Below are 20,587 nucleotides of genomic sequence, written 5' to 3' on the forward strand. Positions count from 1 at the left end.
CCGGTGCTGGCCGTGCCCGCCCGCTCCGGCGGCAGCCGCGCTCCGAGCGCCGGGAGAGGCGCGGGCGGGAGGCTCCCCGGCAGCCTCCCTCAGCGTGCCCCCTCGCTGGATGGAGCCCGGGGCTGCCGGGGATGCGGTGCCCGCCGCGGGGGCTGGCGGAGCGGCTTGAGCCCCCCGCCCGGCGGAGGCGAGCATGTCCAGTGAGCGGCTTAACAAGACAGCGGTGAAGGATGCGCGGTTAAAAGACCTGTTGTTGGAAAGAGGTACCGGCGCGTCCGCAGGGGCAGGGACCGGGRATGCGGCTCCGGAGCACCGCACAGCCCGGCCCGCCCGGGAGCGCTCGCCGGCGGAGCCGCGGGGTCTGTGCGGGGGGAGGTTCGGGTCTTGTGTCATTGCTGATAGGGGTATAAATTTCTCTCTTTTCGAGCTCTCCTGAGAAGGTGATTTAATTCAACGTGTAGTTAGTTGCGTTTTCCGTGTTGGGCGTTTACCCTGAAACGTTGTGTTTGCTTTTAGGGGTTTTTTTCCCTTGGAGAGTTTTTATTAAAAATACTGTTTCTTGCGTTTAAAGAGATGGGTATATGTGAGTGTGACAGACTCGGGGTAGTAAAACCGTAGCATTTCTCTTTCTGAAGCTCTCCCCGGTGTCTTTGCTAATACATTTATAGGAAAAGTAGGCAGAGGGAGATGTCTGTCTGGAAGGCGGTGGCCCTTCACGCCTGGCAGGTGTTGGGCRGTGGGGACGTGGTGGGGGCCGGGGTGACCCAGTGCCTGTCAGCAGCCGCCAGGAACTATTTAAATGGCCTTGATCAGTGCCAGCAAATACAGACTGCTGCTGCAGTATATCTTTGCTTTTTACTGCTGATAACCGAATGAGCAGCAGGAATGCACTCAGGAGGAAGAAGAGATTTAAAATTATCTTTCTTTTCCCCATGCTTTCTATTGAGGAAATTCTCTTGAAAATCAGTAAAGTGTTTTGTTGCAGTTTGATGTTTACAGTGTAAACTGGACTTGGGAAATCCCATGTGCTCACAGYTCTGTGCTGTGGTTTTAAATTTCTTAATTGCATGGCCGTGTTTTAATCAAACATTTTCAAATTATTCCTTTGCAAGGGAAGTGCCCACAGAGGAATCACTGATCTGTAAGGGAGAAGTAGTGTCCCTTGCCACTGAAGTGCAGGGGCCTCGATAAATTTAGAAGACTGCCCTTGGCAAATAGAGAAGTAACATGTCATTCTAGTGATCTGTGCATTCTAGGAAAGCCTAAGTCAACATTGSTTGTTTTGCATGTTGCCCTTTAGCAACAGTCTCTCAATTTCCAGTCTAAAGTATGACATGGACCCAAAAAAAGTTTGGATGAAGAAACCCTTGAGTACTTCAGTAGCCACGAAATGTGAATTACAGAAGTTGTCAACTGTGTACAGAATTTATTCTGTGTTTCTGAGCCAAGAAAAACTGACTTTTAACTTAAATGTGGTTTGGGTGGGTTTATTTTTTAATTAATTCTGTGCTTCCTGCTTTTTGATCTTTTGGTGCTGACATTGTTAGCTTCCAGTGACGCAAGAGAGGGGAAAAAGAAAGATCTCAGCCCTGCATGTGGGATTGATAGCAAAAGCAGAACACAAAGCACTGACTAACCAAATTCTTTGAAAATGTTGGTGGTCTTAATGATGAGTGTAAGGTACTTAACAGCAAAGAGTGATAAAGTGATAGACACATTTTTGCCCTTTACTCTTTCCTTAGCTTTACATGGGCTTAGTTACTCCGAACAGATGATTGTAGACCCTCATCCTTTTGGTGGTGTGGCTGTGCCTGCCAGTAGTTTGTGCCAGACAGCTGGCCCTTGGCACTGGCCTCCACTGGACACCAGCACACTTGCAGCTCCTGTASTCTGAAGTTTTGTTCACAAGAGATTTTAGAAAAATGAAACAGCCTTTGGTTTCCTTTGGTTTCCCTGCGGGTTCGTCTTGGATTTTATGTGTGAGTGGCATTTTTCTAGCTCAGCTTCATAGTTGTGTTGTGTCTGCACAAGTGTGGTGTTGTCACACAGAAAGCTGAGAGTGGCTRCAGATTGGAGATGAGGGGGGAAGGGGGCTTGTTTCCTGATATTTGCTTTGTCCTTTCATTTTCATATGTCATCTCTCTTTCCTTGTTAATTTTTTAAAACAGGAATTTAATATAAGTTTCCCAGAGTTCATGTTTTTGCATCCAAAAAGTAGTGCCGTTTTCAGAAACTACTGAAACTGAGCAACTTGTGCTGCTTCTCTGCTTTTTCTACCAGCCTAGCAACCAAAGCCCTCCTCCCATTAACTGGAGTTGCCTTTCAAGATGAGAGCATCCYCTGTGAGCAATGCAGTTTCCATAGAAATATTACCAACTTGGTAACTCCAAAGGGCAATTTTTCCCCTTATATTGCTCATCCTTGCTGCTCCAGTATAGCCAAAAGGGTGCAAGAGTGACTCATTTCTAAATATACTTAATATTTGTGGTATAGGCAGGGCTTCAGACAAGAGGATGGGCTCTGATAGAGTTGATTGTAATTGTATCTCTTGCAGCAACTGAGGCCGTGGTTTCATTTTTTCCATGGTGGAACATACCTTGTTTTAGAGTCCCAGATCTCTTTTTAGATTTTTACCTGAAAGTCCTAGAAAAGTTAACGTTACACTAGCAGGAGAGAAGATAGTAATTGAAAAAGACATTGCTTGTAGTTTCAATAGGATAAAAGTCTTCCACTCTAATTTAAAGGCTTTCATGCTATTTACTTGATAAAAAAATAAGGGTAGTGTACTAGATAAAGTGTCCTGATTTCTCTCAGGCTTTGAAGCTTATGGAACCCTCTGGACTCTGTTGGCATTGCAGGTGGCTATTAAAATAGCGTGGAGTTTGTGTGTAAGTGGTTTCTTGGATTTTTAGTTCAATTTTTTCTTCCCCCCACCCCCCAGTGAAATTGTGTTGTCCAGARGGCTTGTCTGTGGTGTTTATGTTGCAGAGTGTATTACCTATGAAGGCTGCAGAGAAGGATCACCAAGAAGCTTCTTAGTTTTGTCCTGCAGCCGCTCATGCTGATTGATTTGCTCTGACAAAAATTAAATAATTTTCATGCTTTTTAGAACAGTTTTCTTCAGAAAACTTTGAAGAATGGGCAGCATTAGTATCTTATGCCAGATCAATCTCAATGAAATACTGAGGGTCTTTTCAGGTTGTTGCTTTGATGGTTAACATTCTGTGTGTTGGTGACACTTTTCCTCTCTTTTTCTTTGTTTTAGCTGAACTGGAGTTTGTTCAAATCATCATTATAATCGTGGTTATAACTGTTATGGTGGTAGTGATYATCTGCTTGTTGAACCATTACAAACTCTCGACACGCTCCTTTATCAAYCGACAGAGCCAAAGCAGAAGACAGGAAGAAACTCTGCAGACGGTGAGTGTGAGCCCCTTGCACCAAACTCATTTTCCTTGTGCTGTACAGGTCTGCAGCAAAGCCTCCCAAAGAGCTCTGGTACAGGCAAGTGCTGGAAAAACTTCTGATAGCATTTTTAATACTCTCTGTGGTTGGGTCTTTTGCCACAGTTGTAGTTGTCAGTAGAAAAACAAAGTTGGAACACAAATTTAAGGTGCACTGCCTTTGATTATTTTTAGACCCTGCTATGTTTTAGGTAGCCTATATTCATTTTGCTTTTGGAAGCTTAGGTGTGACATTGTGTTTGCTGCTGCTGTAATTTGAGAGGGGAGGGGAAGGGGAATTAATGGAGATTAGCTGGGGTACAAAGATTTGAAATGCATGTTGTTATGACTTTCCGTGTATTGACTGATACCCTAGAGTTTTATCACTGTTACTGTTTTGTGAAGCTGCAGTTTGCTGGATTAAAACCACTGTCCCAGTAAGGGCCCAGGAAAATGTAATGCTTGTTTTGCTAAAACAGCAAGAAGAGACTAGAAAAAGGATCCCTCCAAGGACCTGGAGTGCTTAAGATGTGTTGTTAGAGAGTCAGAGGCTTAAGATGGAGCCTCAGTCAGTACTTGTTAGGACTATTTAGTCAACCCAGTGGTAAATGGGCAYCTAATTTGCTGTTTGAGCCAGGAATTTGCTGAGTGGGATGCTCTGCTCCTATGTGAGGGTTAACCACAGTGTGTCCCTGACCTTGGGATATCCCCCACAAGCCATGCAGTGTCCTGTAGTGTTGCWGGGAGGTCCTTTCTTCTGATGTGCTTTTCAGTGTCCCAGAGCGGTGCCCTTGGCKTCTTTGCTGACAGCAGTGGCCAAGGGGCCATTTATGAAGTTTCCTTTTGATGCATTGAAGTCYTAGTAACAGTGTTGAGTTCACAGCTTCATTTTGCTGTCAAAAAAAAGTCTGATTTTGTAACTGAGATATGTGATCTCATAATGGTTTACACCAGTTCTAAYGCCACAGTCTCACCTTTTTATCCATCCCAGCCTTATGTTTCTTTCCTCTTTGTGCTCCTTGGGGAGCTGCCAGGTGAGAGGCCTCAGGGGACTGCTCTGGCTGAACATTAATTGCTTGCTTTTTGCTCTTGCCTTTTTTTTTCCCAGTTAGATTTCAGCAGGGGAGGGAGCCCTGACAGGGAAGGAAGCAGCAATGCCACAGAGGCTGCTGTGGAGCTGCATCCCTGGCAGTCCTGGAAATTGGCAGCTCCCTCCTGAAAGCCAGCTGTACAATGTGACAAGGCAGGGTTCCCAAAGCTTTTTCTTAGTACATCACCTGTGCCCTTTTGCTGGAGGAATTGCTTCTACCTTGGAGGCAGTGGGGGGAGGAAAGGAGCTGCCTCCTCAGGGAGAGGTTGCCTCATTGCTTGGCACTTCAGTAGTGTAGGAATGCTTAGCTCTACTTTGGTTACAGATGAAACTGGAACTTGTCAAACCTTAACCTCGTGGACTTGAGGACTGGAAAAATTGACTGGATTAATTTGAATGTTGCTTTGAAATGGACACTGTAATTCAAGAACCACAATTCTGTCTGAAAAATGTTAGCTATAATTGCTACAAATGCCTGAAATGAAATAGTTTGAGATAAATGAAATGCATTTTCATCTTCACAAATCTTTTAAAACTGTAGTAAGCTGTCAAATGCATGAAATAACCCATTATTTCCTCTGTATGGTTCATTAGTATTGTCTGTTATCAGAGCTGGTGGTTGGTATTTTTTTTTCGTTTTTTTTTGTTTTTTTTTTTTTTTCTCTGGCACAAGGGAGAAAACTTCACCGTTTTATGAAGAAGAACACACAATTTGGCAGCAGGGACTTGGGAGCCGCTTTAGTACTCAGAACTGATCTTAAATCATTTTTAAAACACTGACTCAGTTTCAGTTTGATGTCACCATTATAAGTAACGATAATCACAGCCAAGTGAGCACTTCATGGGAATTGATGATGGGATGGCAAGAACTGGTTACTAATTCTTYTGAAAGCCTTTGGTATAGGTTTGTCATCACTATTACTCATCTGAATTTCTGATAAGCTGCAGCTCTTCTTACAAGAAGGTCATGCTTGTGGGGGATGGGGCTTTAGAGGTCTCTGAGTTCAGATGTCAAAAACTTTAAATTGTCCTTTGTCTCAGGTGTTAGAAGGAAATTCTGATAAAAACTGTCTTTGTAGTGCAAACCTTAAAGGCAGTGTGCAGAGCATGATTAACCACTGATGTCTGAAGAAAATACTGTTCTGACTCAGGTCTCTCCGTTGGTGGAGAAAGAGTGAATGGAAATAGAGGGAATTCAGACATGTTTCTTSAAAGAGAATGGTACAGCAAATAATTGACTACTGGCTAGTTCCTGTAKAGAACTCTGAAGTGAACCCCCCTTCATGTAACTGAGATAGCAGAGGTGGATCAGGATGTAGAATCCAACCTTTCCTGTTCAGATGGGGCGCTTTTTTTTTTCTTGTTAACTTCAATTTTCTGTTTCTTCAAGCCTGTCCTATTTGTAGGTAATCATGTCTTCCACCAGCTAAGTGGGGGCTGAACTGCACAGGTTTCTGGCCTTGTAAAGACCAGCTATTGAACAAGTGATCTCTCTTGTTCTGATACTTCTGGAGAGTGTAATAGGAGTGATTAGGTAAATTATCTATTGCCTTTATTAACAGCCTCACACCTGTGAGACTCATGGACTAGGCGTCAGAAATAATGTAATAAAATATATTAGTGGATTTCCTTTTCTGGTTGAACTTCTTCACATTTAAACAAACAAAAAAAAAGAAAAAAAACAACCCCATGCTAACATCCTCAAATAAAACAAACAAAAGAGGGTGGTAATGAGAAATTCGACTTCCAGGCCAAGTTAGAAATTAGAATTTTAAAAAGATTAAATCCCTGCAATCAAAGGTGTTAACATTTGAAGTAATGTTTGAAGGGCAGAAAAGGGACCAGTCCTAGAAAAACAAAGGTTGATCTTTGGCAAGTGCACACTGAAAAGTTGTTGTTATGAGCCTGTTCCGTAAATACGCTTTTCTATGTGACCACAAGTTCAGCTTTATCTTTTTTCTTTATTTTCTTATTTTCATCTCTCTGGAGTATCATCTTCCAGTCTCTCCCCTTGTCTTAGGGATTTTATTACCTTGGTTATTGGGCCAAGGCCTTAAGCCGATCACAGCCAAGGGCAGGACAARCACTGGGTGCATCTGCAGCAGTGCTGAGGATGCTGCCTACCCTCCCATGGCAAGCCCTGCCTTCTCCTAGTGATGCTATTAAACATTCCAARCCTATTTTAACATTAGGAGGAATAAAAGTTTTGGGATCATAATTGTGAGAGGTGGAAAGATGCTGAGTGACAGGCATATTRGTATGAGCAGCAGCCTGGAGTGAGCCTGCAAGGTGCTGAGCAGTGTCCCTTTGACACTGGATGAAATACTGGGTATTGTTCTGCTKCTGGCTCATCCCTCAGCCGTGTTGGGCTTCACAGCTGGGAGCAAGCCAAGGGTTGCAGAACACCCGAGAGGGCTGTGAAGGCTGTAGGGTGTAGGATACACCAGGAGCATGCCCAGGGCTGTTTCAATGAAACAACAGAACCTGTTGTGTGGGAGCAACTGATGCTGCTGGCGCTGCTGGGGGATTTTGGGGCAGAGCCACGTGGCAGCCTTGGAAAGGCACATCCTTGCACAGGGTATGTGTGTCTGCTGTCCAAGGAGAGATGGGTGTGGTGGCGTGTCTGGCTGTGCATTTGGAGGGTTGAGCTGGTATCAGGAGGGCCGTGTTGGTAACCAAAGTGTCCTGCTGGAGTGTGGGTAGCTGCAGCTGAGCTGCTGCTGTGGCACTCTGCTGCTTGCTGGGACAAAACACAGATAAATCYTGCTTCCCGATGATTAACTCTTAATGTCATCACCAGGGACTTCCATGGGGACATTGAGGGGAAAGAGATTAACTAAGTGACTTACAAGGAGGTACTTAATGAGCTCCTGATGTTCCTAATTTCATTCCATTTCCCCATCATGGTGTTTTTGCATTGTCTGCTTCTATAAAGTAGATGTTGAAGGAGTGCTGAACACTTGGACTGCCCCAGGCCYACTCCTGGCAGCAAATCCCTGCATCCATCACACAAGATGCTCACCCTGACCAGCTCCTGCCTCCCAGCACGGAGGGCAGCCTTGCTGCTCGGGCTAGTCAGCTTGCATTAGAACCTGAGTTGGTAATGCCAATCTCGGATGCCAAGCTCCGGGAGCACAGCAGTAAAAAATGCTCCCCTCTGCCCTAGACCAGCTATTTCAGAATGAAAGGGGAATGTTAGGGGAGTGACGGAAAATAGAYAATATTGACAGCTCAGGGACTTGTCAATAATTTCAAATGTTAGTCTTTCCTGCTGGTCTTTTAAATTATTTCCTACTGGCATTATTCTGTTTGTTCCCTGCTGGTGTCCCTGGGCCACTCACTCTCGTTTTCTTACTGACATATGCAAAAGAAAATCCTACTGGGAACAAGAACTSAGTCTACAGCCAGGAGAGAGTGTGAGTGCTGTAGACCACCCTGCTTTGCCAAATCKTTTTGTTTGTACCAGTCATCATTTGGCAGGGGCTGTATGTGCACTGTATTCTCCTCCTGTCTCCTTGAGGGACATGGGCTCGCCTCTCCTCAGGGAGTGCTGCCAGGAGGGACAGCGAGCATAGCTGCTGCTCTTTGAAGTCTACCACAGCAAAGTCGTCATATCTTTAATAAGGGCAGGATTGCCCAGGAAATCTGCAGGTTGAACTAGAAGTGAGGAGCGCTGGCTTTGGATGGCTCCTGACTCGGTATGTCACCTTGGGCAACTTGCTTCATCGCCAAACAAAGGAGGAAGGATAATAGCACTTACTCCCTTCAGTTGAATGAAATGAAGATTACTTAAAGTGATGAAGTGCTGTGAAGGTGGGGAAATAAAAGTTTTAAAGCATTAAGTAACAGTAATAATTGCAGTAARTGTAGGGCGGCAGATTACGTGTGAGAGATTTGGCACTCTCCATAAAATTCTCTAGTACTTCTTGGTACTGTGCACTGCTCTGTTAGACAGCATCACCTTTTCTGCCCTTGTGGAATAGCTTCAAAAGGAATGAGCAGTCCTGCTGGAATACTCATCATTCTGTTAGGAACAACACAGTAGTGTGTTTTGCTTGTGTTTGTTGCTATCTTCAAAGCTGTSGTGGTCTGTATCACCCAGGAAGACAGGAAGGAATGAGCCCTTGTGCCTTCTCGAGTGTTTTCAGCAAGCCACTGCTTTAATGTGGTGTAATGTACCACCTAGGGCCAAAATCAGAAACTGCACTGCTGTCTGTAACATTTTACTTGCAAAAGAAGTGTGTATGTTTGTGTGTGTGTGTGTACATTTGTATATAAAAATAAAATAAAGGGAAGGGGAAAYAAGGTTAAGGGAAAAAGAGAGATGTTTCTAATTATTGCAGTGCATTTTAGAAAGTGAAAAACTGACTTTTGTTTCGCAGAAAGCATAATCTCAGGCAGAGTTCTATTTCACCGAAACATAATAGGGGAGAAAGCCTGAAAATCTCCTTAACAGTCAGCAAAAAAAGAAAAGTTTGGATTATAKGGGATTGTCGTGGTTTAACCCCAGCTGGCAACTAAGYACCGCACAGCCACTTGCTCCTGAAAATCAGGAGGGTAGAAGTGAGAACTCATGGGCTGAGATAAAGATGGTTTAATAGGGAAAGCAAAAGGAGGAATTTATTCAGCACTTCCTAGGGGCAGGCAGGTGTCCATCCATCTCTAGGACATYAGTGCTCCAGYGWGTAACAGTGAYATGGGAAGACAAATGTTGTTGCTCCCAAAGTCCCCCTTTCCTTCTTCCTCCCCTGTCTCTATATACTGACCATGAAGCCATATGGTCTGGAATGTCCCTTTGGTCAGTGGGGTCAGCTGTCCTGGCTSTGTCCCCTCCCAGCTCCTTCTGCACCACCAGCCTCCTTGCTGATRGGGTGAGGTAAGGAGCAGAAAAGGCCCTGACTCTGTGTAAGCACTGCTCACCAATAATGAAAACATTGTTTACCTTACAAATCCAAAATATGGCCCTATACTTGCTACTATGAAGAAAATTAACTCTATCCCAAYTATAACAAGCACAGGGATCCTTTTGCTTTACTATGGTTTGAGGAAAATTTGTTCCTGAGTGTAAATTTTTACCTAGAATTTCCCCTCAGTTAAAAGTTATTCCTCTAGTAAATGTCTTTCCTTCAGCTGTCAGTGGGCTGGTGCTCAGTTGAGGCAGTGGGATGACTCCAGTGTTGAAAAATGTCCTCAAAAAGTCATTTTCCTACCCTGTTTAATTCTAGAGGCTCTTAAGCTTTGTAAAATACGAAATAGCAAATTATCCTAGGCTTATGGAGTCTCCTAAGCTCTAAATATTAAATAATCATCACCATGAGATAATTAAGTAATCACTCAGCTGGATTTATTAAATGGTGCTRCTATTTCAAAACCTAATCGCAAAATTAATTTCTGTAAATTATGGTGAAACCCAAAAATGGCAATGGTCAGCAAAWGACAGAGGTGGATCCCTAAGATTTTTCTTGCTTGGTGTTATTGGTAGGTGCTAGGATCTTCATTCCAAAGCATAACAATGTTGCAAAGGAATGCACTGTAGGGAATGCACACGTAAGCTTTATCTCCCTGTTGCTTTTAAGTGTTGAAGCTCATGTGTGAAGTCTCTTGAACAAGGAGCAAGTTGAGGTGGCCTAGCTGTTGACAGCCTATCAGAAGCAGGTAAATGAGATACTGCCCTCATCAAAATATGGGTAAATTACATTTGCTCAGGTTTAGCCTTGTTTGCACATACCTGATAACTACTTGTGCAAATCCCTRACATAAATACAAATGCTGTCAGTTCTCATCTGGTTTTCACTGCTATGAGTATAGGGGAAGCATTTTAGCTTTCAGAGGAAGATCTGTAAGCACAGGAACAAGCAGAGAACAAAAAAACAATGCTTTCCSTTGGTGTAAGTAACCCCAGATTGTTCATGGTGGTCCGTGCACATTATTTCTTAAATCTGCATCTCGGAGTGGACGGGGGTAGTCATGGGGATATTTTTCTTCAGCAAAATTTCCTTCTCCTTTGAACCCCTTGCTGTCGCCCCAAGAACAGTGGAGTTGTTGGGCCTCAGCCCTTGGGTTAGGCTGGATCTACCTGGTGCAGAAAAGGGAGTATTTCCCTCAAATAAAGACTCAAGGAAGGTAGGTAGTAGGTCTCCTGTGGTAGATGCAGAGATTTCAGGAGGGCAGAAATTCCTGTGTTTGGTTGGTGAGTCTGGAGTTGGTGAGGAGAGAATTCTGTGCTGTGTCATTGGACCAGCCATGGTAATGTTGGTCTGCACATGTGTGAGCCTGGTATTTTCCAAGTGTGGGCATGCTGAGCACATGTTCCCCAGCCATCTGCTTGGGGAGTTCTGGCTCCTGGGATAGAGATCTTGCTTGGGTTTGGCTGCTGCCAAATGATTTATTGTTTGCTGCTCTCTCTGGGGGAAACCTTATAGAAGGGAGGAGCTGCAGGTGAACTCTAAGACATATTGTCACAGAAGGATATTGTTGTATATCCTTGTATCCTAAGGATCCCGTAGCCTTAGAGTTCAACTGCATCCCAAGCTGTTTACCTTCTCAAGCAGTTATCCAAGAGTGGGGAGAGCCTTGKGCTCCTTTGGTGTCATCTTGGTGTGACTATCCCAGAGCCCTGGTTACACTCTGTGGGACCCCTGTAGCAGCTCCAGTGCCTCCAGGTAGGACCTTTTGCTGCTCTGGGATTCAGGCATCAGCAGTAGAAGTAACAGGCAACTCCTCTCTTGTAACAAGTTATTTTTGTTAGGCATGGCTGGTACCAGATCTGGGAGTCTTGGCTCTGTGAGCAGGTCCCGTTCCATCTCCATGCAAGGAGTTGTTCTCCATATGCTGCACTGTCTCCCTTAGCTCATCTTACTCTCTTGCCTTTGGGGAGATGGGCCCTAGGATGGGAGTTGTTTTCATTTCATAAAGGAGTTTAAATAGTATGAGTGGTGGGGGTAGATTTTTTTTTTTTCTGTGTTGGGTCATTGGTTTCACCTTTCTTCAGAGCCTGTGGTTCAGGGGCAGTTAATTGGGAGCTTTTGCTTTGACTAATGTATTTTACAAACATTTGAAATGGGTTTGGAGCCTGTTGGGTCAACTGCTGATAACCTGATTGCCTTCAAATGTACAAACATACCCTCCGATATTTCAAAGAAGGGCACCCACCTGGCTGCTGAAGGAATGGCAAGGAATGTGTGTACAAGTACGTATATACATGCATATAGTTACACAGTTAGAAATTCTTCAATTGACAGAGCTTATCTAGGCACTGAAGTACACGAATCTGCATAAGATTTGTCTTTCACATCTTTGCAAAGGGGAATACTTGGGGAAGCTGTAAATAATTACAATTGTCAGCCTCTATCTTTGCTTTTTAAAGCAACTGAAAAAAGTGTGCCAGCTTTGTTATTCAAAGCATTTCCCTTAGCAGCTGAATCCTGTGGGAGAGTCCTCTTAGAGCAGCTTTCCTCTGCGGTGGACTCTCCTGACAAGATCACAGACGGCTTTTGGTCTCCGAGTGTCATGATGAACATCTAGTTGGGTCTATTTTTACATCTGAAATATGTTGAAAGATGCTGTGGTGAGAAGAAGCAGTACAGTACGATTTGGAAGCAGTCTATACATGGTAATGCTTTTGGGGACAGTATGCATTTTYCTTCCAGTTCCTGAAATTTCTTATGTCTGTAAAACTTGAATTAGCATCAAGAAAATAGTCATGACGATACAATATTTTGATTTTCTCTCAGTGCACCAAGATTGAAGTTCTGTGCTTTATAGCTGCTCTGATATGTCCTTTTCAGCTTCAGAATTTTCCAGTAAAATAAATTCATTGCAGGAGTTACTGCTAATCGGAGCAATTRATTGAGAAGATAATGATACACCTTAAGCTATTTTCCCTGTTGACATACTGTTTTTTCCCCTTTTATTCTGCCCTGAATGCTGGTACAATGTCAGAACAGCATTTTGAGGCTTGAGAGAGAAAATACTTTGACCTGAGAAGGTGGTTGGAGAAGTGAATGGGGGAACTGATGGCTGAAACCTCAGCTGTTTTAACTACTGTTTATGGTGGGAATTGGGCAACTGAGAGTTTTGACCAGATTATCCCTGGGTTTAGCATGTCTGTCACTTCATTGAGATTACAGACGCCAGGTTTTGTTGTGAACTCTTCTGCCTGTGGTGTGTAATTGGGATCCTGGCTGGCAGGTCAGCTTTGTCAGACATTGATGGTTTGGGAGGTGGCAGGTGCTGAGGTGGCTCCTGTCATCTCCACATGTTGCCACACTCTTGTAGCCACCACCGATTTGCTGCATCCTTATGGCCTGTGGGGCTGGGTGCTGTGGGTGACATCTAGGCACTTGCAAAATGAACCAAGCTTGGCTTGCTTGGGAGCAAAGCTGCTCTTCGTTCGTATGTTGGAAAGAAAGGGCTGGGATGTTGCTTTYTACCTCTTGGAGACAGCCAGTCCTTAGAAGCTGACTGCTGGTAAGAGCTGTGGTATCGAGGCAGAATGGTGATGTGATATATTAATTTTTCGTCTTTTGTTGTTTTTTTCCACATTTCAGGAGGGGTGCTTGTGGCCTTCAGAAAGCTCGGTTTCGCGCCAGGGTGCTTCAGAGGTACTGGCAGATTTCTGACTATCTTCACCAATGTGCTTTCTTYTTTTCCTGTAATGTGTATTTGGTTCCTTTCAAAAACATGCATYTATTTTTTGTCAAGAAAGCTTTTTCAGTGTAGCTCATGTGGTTATTCCAGCCTGCCCCAACTCCCATTTCATAAATGCCTGAGACCTTTTCATTAAAAGAATSAAATTCTGCCTACCTGACACCTCATCTCCATCAGCAACTCCCTGTGTCATAGTAGGYATTTACAAGTAAGTGGTGGAGGTGTGTCTCTTTCATGGAGTGGCTCAGGAATTTGAGTAYTCATTGGAAGCTGGGAGACCAGTTCCTCTTGTCCCTGAATTTTTCTTGGATTTACAACCCGTATCCCATCACCAGTGTCTCTCACAGCTAGCACAAATCCCTGGTCTATGCAATAATTTGTGAACAGTTTGATAGATCTARATCTGAGAAACTGCTGTGTCTGTCCAGACCTGGGATAGACCAAGTGAGGCGCAATAGCACCTCACAGAGTGTCTTGAACTCTTCCTTTTGTAAAGCCTGGCCTTCTCCAGGGTTTAACATGCCCGGGACATATTTTCCATCACAATGCAGAAGCCTTGTGGGTTTTACACAGAGGCTGAGTGCTGGCTGAGAACTGAGGGGGAGGAGGACAACTGATACACTCTGATAGTGAAGGCGTGAGATATGCCAAGCCTTTGCAAAATGTACTAAGTGACCATCTGAATTCTTTGGTGATGCATTAACTCTTGAGTAGGAGGAGGAAGGTCTGACTGCAGTTGAAATCCAGTATTGGGACTGGATGTAGAACTAGTCAATTATAAAGACTAGAGAGAATTCCTTTCTTGTGTTCAGAAACAGAGTAATTTGCTTTTGCTTGGAATGTTTTAATGGCAGAAGGAGCTGTGTGGGGTCTTGGTCTTCCTTGGTGAAGCTGTTCTCAAATGTGATGGATCCTTCCTGCACCTCCTGCCTCTTCACAYGCACGCTTGTGGCAGCATGTGTGCATGGTATCTGCTGGGTTTAGTCTCTGATTCAGGTGGCAGAAGGAAGCTTTCTGTGTTTTACCAGCTCATTGTACATACAGTATGCCCGCAGTGCTCTGCGCAGACGTGGAGTCACGCGTGTCTCTCTTCCCGTTTCAGATCATGTACGCCCCAAGGTCCAGGGACAGGTTCACCACCCCGTCTTTCATGCAGCGGGACCGTTTCAGTCGCTTCCAGCCCACCTACCCTTACATGCAGCATGAGATCGACCTTCCTCCGACCATCTCCCTCTCGGACGGGGAAGAGCCGCCGCCGTACCAGGGCCCGTGCACCCTGCAGCTCCGGGACCCCGAGCAGCAGATGGAGCTCAACCGGGAATCCGTCAGGGCGCCGCCCAACCGAACCATTTTTGATAGCGACTTGATAGACATCTCGATGTACAATGGGGGTCCCTGCCCACCCAGCAGCAATTCGGGCATAAGTGCAACCAACTATAGCAGTAATGGAAGGATGGAAGGACCACCCCCGACGTACAGCGAGGTCATGGGGCATTACCCCGGCTCCTCTTTTTTCCATCACCAGCACAGCAACATGCCTCCTTCCTCGCAGAGGGGGAGCAGACTTCAGTTTCAGCAGAACAATTCAGAGAGCACAATAGTCCCCAGCAAAGGCCAAGACCGGAAACCRGGAAACCTGGTGTAAGTTACTCGCCCAGGTGCGTTTGGACTGAAGACGGGAGATCCAGGCAGGACGGTGGAGGAAGACCCCCGTGCTCCGGTGCACAGTGTTGTTACGTTTCACGTGGTACAACTGAGTAAAACCAAACGTGCAAACCAGTTCTTTGTTTCTGATTCCTTTCAGGGGAATTGCATGCAAAGCAGACCGAAAGAAATACAAACTTCCATTCAGTTTGTCTATGAGCAGTGTTTCAGGGGAGAGGGGGGGGATATATTATTTTTTTTTAATAAACTATTTCAATTATTTAATTCTAAAAGTTAACTTAGCACAGAAATGAGGCTTTTGCAGCCTGTTTTATACTCACTGAATGGCAGAAGGAAGAAGGTGGTTTTGCTAGATAAATGGGGGAAGAATTGGCCAGTTTGCTTTTTTTTTTCTCCCAGGGTGTGATTTTTTTTTAATATGAAACAAAATTCCTGTTCTGTGTGCCAAGGTATAAAGTTGAGAACTTAGATGAATGCAAGGAATTAATTTGTGTTGTGATAAATGTGTTTTAAAAAGTTGCACTATCTTAATGTTTTAAAAAAATATATATGAGGGAACTGTTTTATGTGAAGTTCTTCTATATGTTGTCGTTTCACCTGTGGAATAAGGATAGAGCCCCAGAAGTAATCTGGAGGAGATTTCCCCCTCCCCCCGGGTTTGCTAGAAGATGGGGACAGGACTTAGCCTAACATCTCTTGACTTTTACAATTCAAGAAATACAGGGACACTTGTCTTTGCAATAATTTGCATTCAAATAACAGTGTATCAATGAAGTGTCTTGGAGACTTTTGGATGGAAGAAGGCAAATATGAAATCCCAGCATTTTCCATCACTTGAGGTTTAGCTATTTTGCAGTGTAGACTATTTGTTTCATAAACGGTGAAAGAAAAATTCCTGGATATGTTAATTTGTATTCATTCTAACTAAGTGCTGCCATTCTTTTCCTTCTCATAATGCAGTATCGCCAGTACTTACCGTTCTAGAGATTTTTGTCCTCACTGTAGCCTGAAATGTATTTAGTCACATATCATGACATTATGCAATAAATTGTTTGAAAATGCAGGGTGGGATGTTTTTCCCCTGCACCGCTGTTCAAATACGTGAGACTGTTGTGGTTTTCGCTCTCCATTTCATCCTTTCAGATGCTGAAGTTCAGTCCTGGAGGTCCATCCTGTTGAAGTGAGGGGGGCTCTTGTGGCTCAACGCCCCCATGGTGTTTCTGCAGCAGTACCGAGAGTGCTCGTGGCAGTGGTGCCGGCTCCTGCCGCATTCCTGGCAGGGATGTGGGAGCACCAGGAATTYTCCCTGCAAACCATTTTGCTCTGGGCCCTGTTGCGGAAACGCCTCTGGGTGCGTGAGAGCTGCGTGACGCCAGCAGGACTGCGCTCGTGGGTAAAGGTGACTCATGTATTAACCAAGTGTCTGTAAGCCCTGCTTCTTGCTGTGCTGGCTGGAGAGTAGTTGGGAAGTGTTACCTGCCCGTGTGTGGCACGTAGGGTGTTTCTTCACTGGCTGTTCCTGTGTGGAAGTGCGCGCGGTGCCGGAACTCGGCTGACAAATGGTGATAGTGGCATCACAAGCACATGAAAAAGCACAAATTGCACTTAAAATGCATTTTGGAAATGGACTTAAAAGTAAGAATCTTTAGAGTCTTAGCTTGAATAGTTTCTAATATATAGGTGTATGAGTGTCATAGACCTTTTCACTTTAAGATCTTTCACTTTTTTCTATTTTCCCGAGCCTTGTGCTTGGTTGCGGKCAGCAGCCGCTGAGTGCCCCAAGGGCACCGATGCCCTGGTCCCATGGCTGGAGGCTGGATTTCTGCAGGACTTCTCTACACCGGGGGCTCTGATAACTGAAGTGCATCTTTGATCTATGCAGAGTTTTAATGCCAAAACAGTGTGTGTGTGYGYGTGTGTGTGTGTGTGTGTTTTGGGCCTCAGTGTAGATTTGTTTTCTTCATACAGTAGTTTGGTTTTATTCTGGTTTAGAAAACATTTGTGTAGCTGTTAGTTCTCAATACACAGCCCCATTTGTCTCTCTAATTGTTACTTTGGTCTGAGTCATGCTGGTAATGCAGAGTARAGCTGCCTTTTATTGTATGTATTAATTGAAGGGAGAGATAGAGATTGTATGATGGGATTCACTTTTTTTTCTCTCAGACCCCTAGGACAGGTGTTCAGAAGATTACTAGGTGGCTTTCAGTCAGCTGGGGCTCTCATCAATGTCTGGTTCCTGGGAATAAAAGCTGTGAAATTAGATTTTTGCAAACAACCTATGAATATAATTCWTAGTTAAAAACAACAAACAAAACCCAACCAGAAGACAAAGCCAGCARATGTTGGTTTTGGTCTTCAGTGATTCTTGTCACTTCAGAAGTGAGCCTTTAAGCCAGAGATTGTGTGTGCCTACAGAGATACTGTGCTGTTGCCTAAATGAGGATTGTTTAGCCGAGAAGCCTTCAGGTGAGAACAGCTGGAACTCCCTTCTTGTGGCAGAGCACACCTGCACTGAGCCCTGGGCTTGGGCTGGTTCAATACCAACTTTCCCCATGTGCAGATCYCAGCAAAGTGAGCCTTGAAGTTGCCTTCAAAGTCACCTCTTGGGAACGTACTTTATTTACAGACAGCCGTTTGCTATCTTCTGCCCTCTCTGCATGCCAGTGGATTTATGCACTTACCATTAACATTGTCCAGGATGCTGTCTCTTAATTTTTCTTGGCTGAGAATATTTTTCTGCATGGAAATCATAATCTTTTCCAGTTATTTCGAATAGATTCATTTAAAAATAACTTAGTATTTGCTCACCTAGAGTTGCATCTCCTCTTGCACCTTCGTCTTCTCATCCAAGAATCATAGAACATGCTGAGTTGGAAGGGACCCATCAGGATCATTGAGTCCAACTCCTGGCCCTGCACAGGGCACCCCAGGAGTCACCCCATGTGCTTGAGAGCACTGTCCAAATGCTCCTCGAACTCTGTCAGGCTGGTGCTGTGACCACTTCCCTGGGGAGCCTGTTCAGTGCCCAGCCACCCTCTGGGTGAAAAACCTTTTCCTGATACCCAGCGTAAACCTCCCCTGATGGCTTAGGGCCATTTGCTTGGGCCCTGTCACTGGTCAGCAGAGTGAGGAGAGGGGTGGCTGCCCCTCTCTTTCCCSTCAGGAGGAAGTTGAAGTCTGCAATGAGGTCTCCCCTCAGTCTCCTCTTCTCCAGGCTGGACAAACAAAATAACATCAGCCACTCCTCATATGGTCTCCCCCCGAGGCTCTTCATCATCCTCATGGCCCACCTTAGGACACTCTCTAATGTTTAATATTCTGCTTTTCCAAATGTRATGTGCAGACAGTACCTCTCAGCTCTGGGAGATAAGTCCCTGGTTTACTTGCTGTAGGTGAGCTTGCAATCTGCTGCTTCTGTTTTGGGGCCTCTTCTAGCAGTAAATGGCTGTTTTCTGATGGCTCTTAGTGCTCTCCAATGGAACAGTGTAACATTGAAATACTGTGTGTTTTTCTRTTCTGTTGAAGTGAGGGAGAATCTGCCCTTGACAACAGAATGGTAAAAGAAATACCAGAATTAGACAGTGCTATCAATCTTTACAGGCTTAGAAATTGGTGAGCTCCGAAGATAGGTAATTCTATGAAGTATTTATGGAAGATGCTCTTTGAAAAATGGCCAGAATTAATAGGCTGTATTCCAGAGCCACTCARTGAAACCTTGTATGAATTATAAAAGATTTCTGCAAACATTGTAGTATTAATTGTGTAGATTTTACCTCCATACTGCTGTTCTGGTTTATGTGTGTCATGCACAAACCCCACATAATATGTATGTGGTGTTTTTTATGTGTTGGATCATATTTGCCTGAATTCTGGCTGCATCTTCTGACTGCCCAGTAACCAGTGTTCCCAAAATTCAGTATAGTGACGTCCCTACTTTAGAAATTTCCAGGTTAAAAGATTATTTTTTATTTTAAACGTACCTTTATGAAATAAAACTTTGTGACCTCTATCCTACTGTAAAGGTTAGTTTTTCCATTATGTGGCTTGGCATAACTCCCTTCTTGATGCTAAATACGCCCCATCTTTGGTGTTTCCATATGATCTTTCAGGGCTAGAAAAGGCAGGAGGTTTAGCAACAGAAAAAAAAAGGTTTCTCTCCCTGTTTCCCAGTGAGGCACTTGTCACTCAGCTCTAATTCTGCACCTGTGTTTGTCATGGTTGTGGATGGACTCCTGTCAGTGCTGGACAAGCAGACTKTGATGCTGCTAAAGGATRTGAGTTMGGGATGTGAAGAGGGGYATTCAGCCAACAGCWCAGTGTTCRGATCCCTTTCCTGGAGTGTGTGGCRCATGCAGGATTCACAGTACTCTGCATAATGGGATGTTTGCATCWGGGAGGATGTGCTTAGGATGCTCCTGCTCTTGTCACTGATGAACTCTGCACTTAGCTCAGTCTCAGGCTGACGGGACTTTATTACAGCATGATTTTTCTTTGTTAAYATGAAGACTCAAGCACATGCCCCATGTACAAGTTCTTGATGGCTAGTGAGGAAGGTGTTTGCATTCCTTGAGTCATGGAATCTGCAGGAACCATGGGTTAAGCTGTGCTTCATTTGGCTTTTTATTACTGCTTGCCCRCTTCTCCCACCAGTTTGTCCCAGCTGGAAGCTGCCTCTGTTATGCCAAATCTCTGAATGTTCTCATTGCAGATACATTTTTTTTTAAGTGTTGCTGAAAGTTCTTTTTTTCTTCTGTGAATGGGGTGCAGGGAAAGGTAAGGAGCAAAATTACATTGTTTATTAAGGAATGCATTTCTTTGCAATAGGGAAGAAATCCTTGTCCTGTTGGASAGCCCCATATGGAGGCTGTCTGGAACAGTGCTGTCTGAGGCGGTCATTTCTGCCAGAGAGTGAGATATTGGACCTTAAAACTGACACTCTGATCTGTAAGGAATGTTTGAATGTTTTGGAGAAGATTGACTGCTAACCTTTCTCTGACTCTATCCCTGAACGCTCGTGGTAGCTAAGGTAACCTGATTTCATAGGCAAAGAAAAACAAAAGTGTGATGGTGAAAAACAGATAAACATCAGTATTTTTCTTTGCCTTCCTCCCCGGCTCCCCTCCTCCCTCCAAGGATAAACAATAGGCTTGCTGGCACACTTGAAAGTATTTAGGGTTATTCACAGGTTCTCACTGGTCGTTACCATTAAGTCATGTCCATGCACATACAGACCTGCATGAAAACTCGCCCTCTTGATTATCTCTGTACTAGTTACTGTTCCATAATAGCACCTTCCAGAAGTGCTACATGGCCATGTGTTGTGCTCTCAGGAACAATGGCAGGTCATTTGTCAAACAGCTGGAAGCATGAGGAGTATTTGCTCTTCAGTCCTGTGAATGTCATGACCTATGTTTCTGTCTGTAGGGAGGTTTCTTGCTGCACCAATTCTCGCCTGTCACCTCGTGCACTCGTGCATCTTCCATCCAACAGCTCTCTCTCCTTTTGGGTGAGCTTTGGAAAATCCTCATGTTTTTGGATAACCCCAAATGTAGACCTCGTGTATTGATGTGCAGGAAGGAAATGTACTTAATGTGCTCTAAATCTCTGAAGTGTGTTTTTTCAGACCTACCTGATGTTGAGAGCCAAGTGATCCTTCTGTACAGCGGGTTCAGATGAAGGCTGGCTTTTGATTGCATCTRTKCTTTTTAGATAAAGGCTGTTGCACRTAATTTAATTACAC

At 44.4% G+C, this 20,587-nt stretch overlaps 1 protein-coding gene across 7 annotated transcripts in view; it reads left to right on the top strand.

Moving 5' to 3' along the window:
• Positions 1-14,961, top strand: part of LDLRAD4 (low density lipoprotein receptor class A domain containing 4) — a 228,239-nt gene extending 213,278 nt beyond the window's left edge. For 3 of the 7 annotated variants that reach the window (XM_057368960.1, XM_057368961.1, XM_057368962.1), the window contains 3 exons: positions 3,266-3,420; positions 13,083-13,136; positions 14,285-14,961. In XM_057368960.1, the coding sequence (XP_057224943.1) occupies positions 3,266-3,420; positions 13,083-13,136; positions 14,285-14,827 (752 nt within the window). In that variant the 3' untranslated portion in view covers positions 14,828-14,961. Of the gene's footprint in view, positions 1-25; positions 264-3,265; positions 3,421-11,944; positions 12,146-13,082; positions 13,137-14,284 lie in introns of those variants that run through there. The other 4 variants (XM_057368964.1, XM_057368965.1, XM_057368967.1 and 1 more) reach the window with 4 other exon arrangements.
• Positions 14,962-20,587: the final 5,626 nt, after the last annotated feature.

Source organism: Malurus melanocephalus, unplaced genomic scaffold, assembly GCF_030028575.1.
Source record: "Malurus melanocephalus ecotype Western Australia unplaced genomic scaffold, MMel_1.1 scaffold_99, whole genome shotgun sequence".
Lineage (NCBI taxonomy): Eukaryota > Metazoa > Chordata > Aves > Passeriformes > Maluridae > Malurus > Malurus melanocephalus.